We start from the raw sequence: 11,005 nt of genomic DNA on the forward strand, positions 1-11,005 counted from the left end.
CATTAGTTTGCACATACATATATGCTACATAATATAATATAGTCATTCCATGCATTTCAGTATTTTTTAGTTTTAGTTACATACTTCAAAAGGAAAAAAATAACCCTTATAGGATCATTTCGTTGTGTGCCTGTCTGCCGCGTCTGTTTAGAAACTATTGTAGGGTAGCTACTTCCCATTTACGTAGAATCATTAAAATTTGACAGGTAGGTAGGTAGATCTTATAGCACTCGCAAGGGAAAAACGAAAACCGTGATTTTGTGGTTACGTCATCACAAAAAAATTAAAATAATTACTTTACTAGGTACTTTCAAATACCCAAGTGGGGTATCATATTATGAAAGGGTTTCTGTATCTGTGGATTCTCAACGGATCTCTGTTTATTTATACGCTTAATGTCGAAAATATACGATTATAGTACGGAGCCCTAGGTGTGCCACTCTGACTTACTTGGCCGGTTTATTTGGTTTGGAAGCAGTTGGCAGCACTGACTGGTCATTTTAATGTCAAAATTCAAATGTCAATTCAAATGAATAAATGTATGTTTGGCTTGGAGGCGGTTGCTTGTCGATTTTAACTTTACTCTAACGAATTAGATTTGTGTTTTAGTGAATTAAAAGTTAATAATTTATTGATAACTAAGATGCCAAGTCATAGGATGGAAGAGTTTGAAATCGACAGGAAGCCTACCAGGAAGCCTGCGAAACAGAAGTTCTACGACTTTCTTTATAATGATGAAACGGGAGCTATATTGGGAAGAACGCCCGAAAGTTGGGGTATGTATTCCTAATTCTTTCTTTCTTGTGGAATATTCTTAAAAACTCAACTATTTATCCGAATATCAATAATAACACCGACAGTGGAACTAAAGATAGAAGAAGGAAAGTTGTGTTTTGTAGAGGGCGTGGCTTTGTCCTAAACTTTTAAACAAGCTTAAACCTATTAGCTTTTACGAGATTAACCTTTATTAATTGGGAGAAATAATCCATATCCATACTAATATTATAAACACGAAAGTGTGTCAGTCTGTTTGCTACTTTTCGACCTATCTGATAAACCGATTTTGACGCAATTCGGAACAAACACGCTTGCGTCTTGGAGATGGCCATATTATTATATTATAATTCCAGGCTTTTAAAATAGGGTTCTGGAAGCATTTTTAGATTTGCCATTTGTACATGTTAACAATGGGTATAAAAAGGCACACCTAATAAGTGGTAGCTAGTATACAATTCGATGAATCACTTAAATACAATAAATATTGCTGTGATAATTTAAAAAATGTTGTTTTTTCTAGTCAATGTTTAAACTGTGATAATTTTACTTGCACTGATCACTTATTTTTAATAGACAGTTATTATGATAAAATTGTAAATATTTTAAGAAGAGCTGCTATCTTAAGTTTCGATTCGCACTCCGATGCTAATAGGAAACGGAAACATGTGGTGGGTTGGAACTACCACGTTAGTCAAAGTCACAAAATAGCTCGACTATATTACTCATGTTGGTTGGAAAATGGCAGGCCGACAACCGGTCCAGTCTACAATGATATGGTAACTAGTCGTAGGAAATTCAAGAGTAAACTTAAATGGTGTCAGAACAATGAAGACCAGATTAGAATGAACATTTTAGCTGCACATAGGAATGATAAAAACTTTCCAAAGTTCTGGCAAGCAACAAAGAGACTACAAAGTAAACCCCGGTTGCCACATAGTGTTGAAAATATAGTCGAACAGAGGGGAATTTCCGAATTATTTGCTAGTCATTTTAAGGTGCAACCACTTTATGTCGAAGGAGTGGAGCATAGCACGGATGACATTTCCCCGTCGGACCCGCTGACTGAGACCCTACAATTCTCACCTAAGGATATTGTTGACGTGATAAGAAAAATGACACGTGGGAAGTCTCCAGGTCACGATGGATTAAGTATTGAACATATGCTCTATGCTAGTGAGGATATTAGTCGAGTTCTGTGTACGCTGTTCAATTTATGTATCAAGTTTAATTACTTACCCAAGAATCTTATGAAGACCGTGGTGGTTCCAATCCCCAAAAACAAAACTGGAGATTTGTCGAAATTGAACAATTATAGGCCCATATCACTGGGTACTATAATTGGTAAAATATTTGAAAGACTTTTACATCCGTTTCTTAAAAATGTTAGTATCAACGATGCGCAATTTGGTTTTCGTGCCGGTGTCTCAACTGATTCTGCTATTTTCAGTCTGAAAAACACTATCAAATACTATACTAACAGAGACACTAGTGTATATGCCTGTTTTTTGGACCTAAGCCGAGCTTTTGACCTAGTAAACTATAATTTGCTATGGTCGAAACTCAATAAGCATAAAGTACCATCTAATGTTATAAATCTTTTGAGATATTGGTACGAAAATCAAAGCAACAAGGTAAAATGGGGCGATACACTTTCTAACGATTATAGGTTAGAATGCGGCGTACGCCAGGGTGGATTGACATCGCCGGACCTTTTCAACATTTATGTGAACGATCTGATAGAGGAGCTGAGAAGCACCAAAATCGGTTGTCATGTCGGCGGAGTTTGTATTAACAATTTAAGTTACGCTGATGATATGGTGCTACTCAGTCCCTCTATCAAGGGGCTACGGAAGCTGTTAGATATTTGTGAAAAATACGCTTTAAGTCATGGACTTAAATATAACGTTTCCAAAACGGAGATGATGGTATTTAGGTGTGGAAAGGGTCCGGACATTGTCCCTCCAGTGTATATGAATGGTGTGGAAATTCGGAGGGTGGCGACATTCAAGTATCTCGGTCACATCCTGACGGAGAACCTCAGTGACAATAAAGATATCGAGCGTGAGAGGAGGGCGCTTGCCGTAAGATGCAACATGATCGCGCGTAGATTTTTCCGCTGCAATGAACAAGTAAAGAACACTCTTTTCAGAGCATTTTGTCAAAACCTTTACACTTGCCAGCTATGGTTTAACTACACAAGACGCTCGTATAGTGCCATCAGGGTGCAGTACAATGATGCCTACCGCATCCTGATGAAACTACCGCGATTTTGTAGTGCATCGAACATGTTCGCATCGGCAAGAATGCCAGACTTCTTCGCGATTATACGTTCCCGAATAGCTTCCTTTTTGGAGCGATTAAGTCACTCAAATAATGAGATTCTACGGACGATGTATGAGCACTTGGATGTCGCCATTTTCCGATATTGGTTGACGCAGCATCGCAGTGCGAATCGAAAATAAAGATATAAATATAAGACGGTAATACATTATTGTACCTACTTATTTTTGTCTTTATTTTATTTAGATCTAAGCTTTTATATATTTTATATTCGACTTTTATAACTTTGTAATAATATGGGTACATTTTTACCTGAAATAAAGAATTATTATTATTATTATTATTAAAACAAAGTTGTATGGAAGCAACCAGCTGAGTTTTCAGTTGCCCAGAGCTAGTGCAGCAAATTATTACACTGATAATTTTGTAACTTTTTATGATTAGAAAAGGGTTTGTTGCTGAGTTTCTTGTCTTGAGACTCTTCTCAGTAGAATTTTCTTTCTGGACCGGTGGTAGCAGGTGGTAAGAGACACTAGGTTGTCCTACATGTCCTAAATAAATTAATTTTGAATTTGAAATCTGTATAGTAACAGTATGTGACCTCTAATCCATTAAGAGGAAGCCTCATCAGTAATTTTAATTCAAGCGTGTCAGTGTTAGATATAAAATTGCCTTCCGTAATCTGGAAACCACACAAGTTGTATAACAGCTTACCGTGGAATGTAGTTCGGCTTTAATTAAGCTGTGGGTGAAAGGTGTTAGTAAAACAATTATGTTAAACTGTGATAATGAATGTGACCTGCGTTGGTGTACTTATCTTAACCTGTACTTTATTTTGGAGATTCCTACCTGATTAGTAAATCCATATTTACTAATATTCATCATCATCATCCTGCGGTACCTAGATGATGTCAGGGCCCACAGAGGGTGGTGCCCTTTGTGGGTATGTTGTGGGCTCTTGGACTCTCAGACCTGGGCATGTTCGGAACCCTTGTAGCTTTAGTTTTAAGTTTATATAATTAATTATCACCATTACATAATAATCTTACAAACTCCACAATGACAATCAAAAAGTGTAAAATGGTGCCCCATTTAAATGAATGATTTGATTTGATTTAGTCCTGCGATCTTCCACAGCCTCCTTCCAATTGCAATCTTATAGACACTCTCTTCAATTGCAATCTAAAAGATTGCAAAGAGTCTGTTCAAAAGTCTGCTCTAGTATGTTTATTTACCCAGACTCTTATAGATTTTCTTCTATGCTGTTTATTCTTTTCTTATACTCTTGTTTTTCTCTAGGTAAAATCCTGATATTCTACGCAATATTCTATGCGGTCCTGATCTCTCTATTCGCAATCTGCATGGCGACGTTCCTGCAGCACTTCATCAACCCGCGCGTGCCGCGGCTGCAGCAGGACGGCGGGCTGATCGGTGCCAGCCCGGGGCTCGGCTTCCGTCCCCTGCCGGCCGATGTGCGCAGCACGCTCATATGGTACAAGGGCACGGGCTACGACAGCTACAAGTACTGGGAGGACCAGCTCATAGAATTCCTCTCTGGTAATCTATGTATATATAACAAAAAGGAAAAGCTGACTGACTGACTGATCGATCAATGCACATCTCAAACTACTGGACACAGCTGAAATTTGGCATACAGATAGCTATTAACATCCACTAAGAAAGGATTTTCGAAAATTCAATCCCAAAAGGGGTAAAACAGGGGTTCGAAATTTGTGTAGTCCATGCAGATGAATTCTCAGGAATAAACTACTAAATACATATAAATACATATAATATATGTAAAAACATATACAAATGATCTAATATGCAGCCTAAACCACTGGGTTAGAAACTTGAAATTGTGACTTCGCTCAGTAGGTCGATTCTGGTAAAGCTGTATAAATCATTATACAATCACAATAGTTGTGATTCTTGTTGCAATGCATATAAGACAAGAAGGAGCCAATTTAATAAGTTGTCTAAAAAGAATATTGAAAATGTGAAAAAAAAACCATGAAAAAATATAGAAAATTAATATATCCATTATCCATACTAATATTATAAATGTGAAAGTGTCTCTGTCTGTCTGTCTGTCTGCTACCTTTTCACGGCCCAACAATGTAACCAATTCTGACAAAATTTGGTACAGGGTTAGCTTATATCCCGGGACAGACTTAGGCTACTTTTTATCCCGGAAAATCAAACAGTTTCCACTGGATCTTTAAAAACCTAAATCCACGCAGACGAAGTCGCGGGCATCCTCTAGTCAAAATATAAATATTTACTCAAAACTGCGTTTTCTTCTAGAGTACAAGAAGAAAGGTCAAACAGCTGGCGCAGGTCAGAATATTCACAACTGCAATTTTGGCAGCCTGCCACCGCCCGGCAAAATCTGTGATGTTGACATCCAAGGCTGGAAGCCCTGTATAGAGGAGGACCACTTCTCCTTCCACAAGTCCTCACCTTGCATCTTCCTCAAGCTGAACAGGTAGTAATACAAAACCCATGATCTCTTTTCAAATCTCCAGGTTTAACAACCCAGTTAAGCAACGTTTTGTATGTCAGTCAGTCATTTATAGTGCAGTTTTACATGTGTTAAAGTATAAAGCTGAAATGCCAGCGTATTGTGATTGGTCTAGACTCTAGATAGTCCTTAGGAATGCCTAGAGCGCTGAGTTTGTACATAGGGAGTAATTTTCAGAACTAATGATTTGATTCAGCTACATACATAGCTACATATACTTTATTTATTTATTTAAACATCTTTATTGCTTAACTAGATGATGCCCGCAGCTTCACCCATACATAGGTAGTAAAACACAACTCCATTTTTCAAAGTCGGTTAAAAAAGTAGCCTTTGTTACTCCTTGGTTAATCCTCTACTTGTCTGTGAAAGTCCCGTCAAAATAGGTTCAGCTATTCCGAAGATTAGCCCGTTTAAACAAACAGACACATCAATTTTATTTATTAGAATAGATACTATGACAAAGAATAAATTTCAGGATAGACTTAAAAACAAATGGCGACCTTATCACTACAGTGATCTCTTCCAGGCAAAGAACTTATAGAACTGTAAGATAGCGAATTGCAATGCAACTGTACAATACAATTCCTAAAATATGTACAGTTCCAGTGTATCACGCAGGCAAAGTCGCGGGCAAAAGCTAGTAACACGCTAAACTTGCTAAAGGATGGCTGGATGATATCTGTTTTGAAACTGCAACTTTGATTCCAGGATCTATGGTTGGCGACCTCAGTTTTACGAGGGAGGTCTGCCACAGGACATGCCCAAGGACCTGCAGGCCCACATCCAGAACCTCAGAACAACCAATTCTTCATATGTAAGTGCCTGTTCAAAAACTTTTTGACTGAATTAAAAAAAGAGGTTATGCAATCGACCTGTACGTGTGTAATACTAGATGATGCTCGCGACTTCGTCTGCGTGAATTTAGATTTTTAAAGATTCCGTGGGAACTCCTTGATTTTTCGGGATGATAAGTTGCCTGTGTCAATGACAGGGATGCGAGCTACCTCTGTACCAACTTTCATATAAACCGGTTAAAGAAAGAAAATTTAAAAAGTTTATCCTGGAAAATTAAAGAGTTCCTACTGGTTCTTTTTCTTACTTTTTCTTACTGGTCTTAAAAACCCATCAGGGCCTTTAAAACCAGTAAGAAAAAGTTAAGAAAATTTATTTATTAAATTAGTTAAAATTAGATACATCAATCAGTTACCTTTTCTTTTTACAGTATAGGTATTTAGATTATCGAGCATAGACTCCAGTTCTTGCTACATTGGTGAGATGTAATCTCATATAGAAGGAATCAAAAGCTTCATTTGCTACAATCCGCTAAAAAAAAAAAAAGTGAATTATAGCAAATGAACTTTTTGATTCTTTGTATATGATAGACTTCCGCAAAGTAACGCCTGCTTCTATACAATACGTAATCTCATATTACCTACTGTATCCTTCAATATTAACGTGTGGTCTATAATGTCGATTAGGCCAACATGGTGTGGGTGTCCTGCCAAGGCGAGACCCCCGCGGACAAGGAGAACATCGGGCCCATCCAGTACATCCCCCACCAGGGCTTCCCGGGGTACTACTACCCCTACAACAACGCCGAGGGTTACCTGAGCCCCCTGGTGGCGGTGCATTTGGTGAGGCCGAGAAGTGAGTACTGTTCTCTCTCTCTCTCTCTCTCTCTCTCTCTCTCTCTCTCTCTCTCTGTATCAAAATTACGTCCAATCCATTTTACAATCCAAGATGGCTGATGCGTTTTTGAGGAAATTGGTATTAGTGTCGTTTTCGGGCTTCTGATGACAAAAATTATGTCCATTTCGAAATTCAAAATAGTCGTCATATTTTTAGAAGAAATCGTGATTGTTATAATTCCCGAGGTTTCTCGAGGTGCGATTACGGAAATGACGTCCATTTTTGAATACAAGTAGGCTGGTTTCTTTAATATCTAAGTAATTTCTGTATATTTTCAGCCGGTATCATCATCAACATAGAGTGCCGCGCGTGGGCGAGTAACATCGCGTACAGTAGAAAAGATCGAGTAGGAGTGGTGCATTTTGAGCTTATGATAGAGTAGACCAGACCAGCCCGAAGTAGACCACAGAAGAAGACTGGAATAGACCAGACAATCGTTATCAATAAGGTACGCGTGGGTCAAAAATGACCCGAAAATAACTATAGCTTTAGCTGCCGACAACGTAATTTATAGTGGGATGTTCTTAGACCTCGAAAATGACCTTGTTAGAATAAAATGATATTTTATTTAATTATTTCTGACAAATAATATTTAACTCAGAAAAAACTGACGTTTAGACAGTTTTTCCAGTAGTAGTAGTACTTGTAGTAGTAGTATAAAACTATTTTATTGAAACAGAGAACATAATCATAGTGCATACAAACAAGATGAAAGACATTTTAATGTTTAAACTATCGTGAATTATTTCGATTTTAAGTATACAATGTACCAGCTACACTCACGTATTTAGCGAACCGAGTCCCTACGAAAAAGGACACCGGATGGGTTCGAAACTAGTCAGGGCTTACATCGACTAAATACCTGAGTATAGCTGGTACATCGTATACTTAAGAAGAAAGACAATCATTATTGTACTATGGAGTACTGGAAATTCTGTCAAAATAACAAAATTCGTCAGCAAAAGTCTATTAGCAACATTATTTGTTTTATTTATTTGGCAATCTTTATGGCACACACATAAAACAATGCAAGTAACGGAAGAAACTATATTAAAGGGTGCAAAAGCGGCCATTAAATATAATAGAAAAAAAAAAACCATTCCTTACATTAATAAATATTAATTAAACGGTATTCATTTAAAACAAATAACTCTTATTAAGAATTTGTTTTTAATTTAAAATATAACAATTACCGCCAAAATCATGTGTAGTCAATGCAAAAACAGAAGAATATAATAATAATATTATTGTGGTTATATTTTTAAATATGTTGTTTTAGAGTTTTGAAAGTAACTTCATCCGGGTCACTTTTGACCCACATGTACCAGTTAAAGGTTAACACCTGATAGTTACTTTGGTCTATCCAAAGACCAAAGTTTTTTTAATGACTCTTAATGATATAAGTACCTATTTTAATTTGTATAGTTATTATTTTAATGGAGTAGGTAAGCAATCTCAATAGACCCCAGTGAGATCGGAAAGTTCTAGATTCATAGGTTAATTTTTTTGGGTTCCGTACTCGAAGGCTGCCAACGAATTCTATTACTAAGCCTCCGCTGCCCGTCCGTCCATCCGTCCGTCCGCCCGTCCGTCCGTCCGTCCGCCTGTCCGCCCGTCCGTCCGTTTGTTGGCTGTATCTTGGGAACCGTAATAGGTAGACAGTTGAAATTTTCACAGAATATGTATTTCTATTGCCGCTATAACATCAAATAAAATAAACATTTCAAAATGGCGCCATGAAAATTAAAAAAAAAACCGACTCGCACTTAACCGTTTTTTTAAGTAAATTGGTAAGACTATAAGACAAAATTATTGATTTGTATACATCTTGTCTTTTCAGACAAGGCGAAATATTTTTAAGGTATATTTTTATTTTATAACATACGAGTAGAATCTCATGCAACCTCTAGGTATATTATAATGAATTTTGTGCCTCTATTATACAGAAAAGAACCTGAAGAAAATTATATTTTGTTCATATTTATACATTTTTAACACCTTAATCCTTTTATTGGGTTTGAGTTGTACAGGCAGTTTCTGCTTTTATTGATATAGCTATAACATAGTATGTATGTATGTATTTTATTTAGAATAAGTATGAATAAAAGACTTAATTGTACTATTATTCCGTCCAGTCCAAGAGCTGTATCCATTGCCTTCCCTAAGAGGTAAGATATCTTGCAAAATTCTGTCGAAATCGTTTGAGCGGTTTTGGTAACAAACAGACAGAGTTACTTTCAATTGCATTCAAGTTATCATGCAACTGGATTTCAGCCTTTAGTAGGCAGGTTTAGTTTAAACTTAATATAACTATTTTTATATAATATTGTACCTAATAGAAATTTTTGTAACCCACCTCGGAATAACATTAGCGACAAGGTTGCCAAATTATATAATTTGTTATGTTTACGTGTTTGCGTTCGGCGTACTGATTTGTGTACATATATTTTTTAAATAACGAGCAAACGAGCAGGCGTGTCACATGATGTTAAATGATTACTGCCGTCCATGAACATTTGTAGCACTAGAGGAACCGCCGATGCGTTGCCGGCCAATATTTCAATAAAGGTCGTAGCTCACTTACACGATACAGCTCCCGCACGATAAAAGAATAAACATTCAAATATGGGCTTAAAGTCGTACTCTGTACAGTGAAAACATAGAGTTGCAAATAACGTGCAGCACGCGAGCTTGCCGTAATCTAGCCATTCGATGGTTGACGTTTCGCTTACCGTGCGCTTCAAGCGAGTGCCGCACGCTGTAGCCGCGTGCGGGCCACTCGAGCAAGTTGTAACGTGCGCAGTAAGGAGACACCGTACTACTAGCTGTCATCGCGTGGACAGCAAGCTTTCTGCTAGCTGTCGGCGCGTGGACAACTAGCGTTACCTTCGATTTGAGGCGGAGCCGTGCGTGTGGTGTGTGGGAGCGGTGTCGTGTAAATGAGCTACCGCCTTTATTTATTCATTTACACGAATGACAGCTGATTTCTGTAAGTTTTATAGCTAGTAGACAATAGACACTTAGCATTATACATAAAATGCCTTTGCATATATTATATCCCAGTTCTCATATAGGTACTTAGATTTTTTGGTTACTATTACCAACCATAGGGACGCAAGCTTTGTGCATTTATTTGTATAAAAATAAGAGTATAATAATTTAATATATTGTGTATTTTAATGAATCTCTAGTGACATAGTGTAATGAATTTTAATATTTGTATGACAATGATTATTTATCCGTCCATTTTACATTGAATACTTATTGTATGTTTATTACCGACCATTCCGACGTGTGCCTCGAATACTTAGCAATAAAGTGTGGATTTTTTATGACGCTTTGATTTTTATTATATGGAATATTACCTATACCTTTTTCTTTCGGATTAACCTCGTAGGTAGGTATATCAAAACGATCTAATCAGGGCGGCGTTGATCAACTTTCTGACCCGTCTATCCAATAGTCCCTGGCGCTAGGACTTCGAGGTCGCGAGTGGTTGGAGTGTGGCTCTAGCCGGCGACCCTGATAGGTCGGCAGCTTGCTGTGGCACAAGCTACATACATGCAGGTGCACGAGGGCAGGGTGACCCTCCAGGAGATGACCAATGGTTCGAAAGTGCCTTTCTTACCGCGAAGGTCCAGCAAGAAACTCAGCGGTTGCTCTTTTCAAAGATTTGATATACTATTTATACAGATATCATTACGAAACAAATTTCAAAAAATATATGTAAAG

General features: G+C 37.5%; 1 protein-coding gene and 1 long non-coding RNA gene across 2 annotated transcripts; both read left to right on the forward strand.

The window, feature by feature from the left end:
- The first annotated feature begins 27 nt into the window (after positions 1–27).
- Positions 28–10,608, forward strand: LOC123865068. Its single transcript, XR_006795890.1, has 3 exons — positions 28–41; positions 8,951–8,955; positions 9,340–10,608. It is a non-coding gene; the product is annotated as an uncharacterized LOC123865068 (long non-coding RNA).
- LOC123864808 (sodium/potassium-transporting ATPase subunit beta-2-like) lies at positions 523–8,356 on the forward strand. The gene is made up of 6 exons (XM_045905509.1): positions 523–776; positions 4,357–4,614; positions 5,365–5,545; positions 6,293–6,398; positions 7,063–7,231; positions 7,552–8,356. The coding sequence occupies exons 1-6, from the start codon at positions 644–646 to the stop codon at positions 7,653–7,655; spliced, it is 951 nt and encodes a 316-aa protein (XP_045761465.1). The 5' UTR covers positions 523–643; the 3' UTR covers positions 7,656–8,356.
- Positions 10,609–11,005: the final 397 nt, after the last annotated feature.

The sequence above is a fragment of the Maniola jurtina genome, chromosome 1 (assembly GCF_905333055.1).
Source record: "Maniola jurtina chromosome 1, ilManJurt1.1, whole genome shotgun sequence".
NCBI classification, from domain to species: domain Eukaryota; kingdom Metazoa; phylum Arthropoda; class Insecta; order Lepidoptera; family Nymphalidae; genus Maniola; species Maniola jurtina.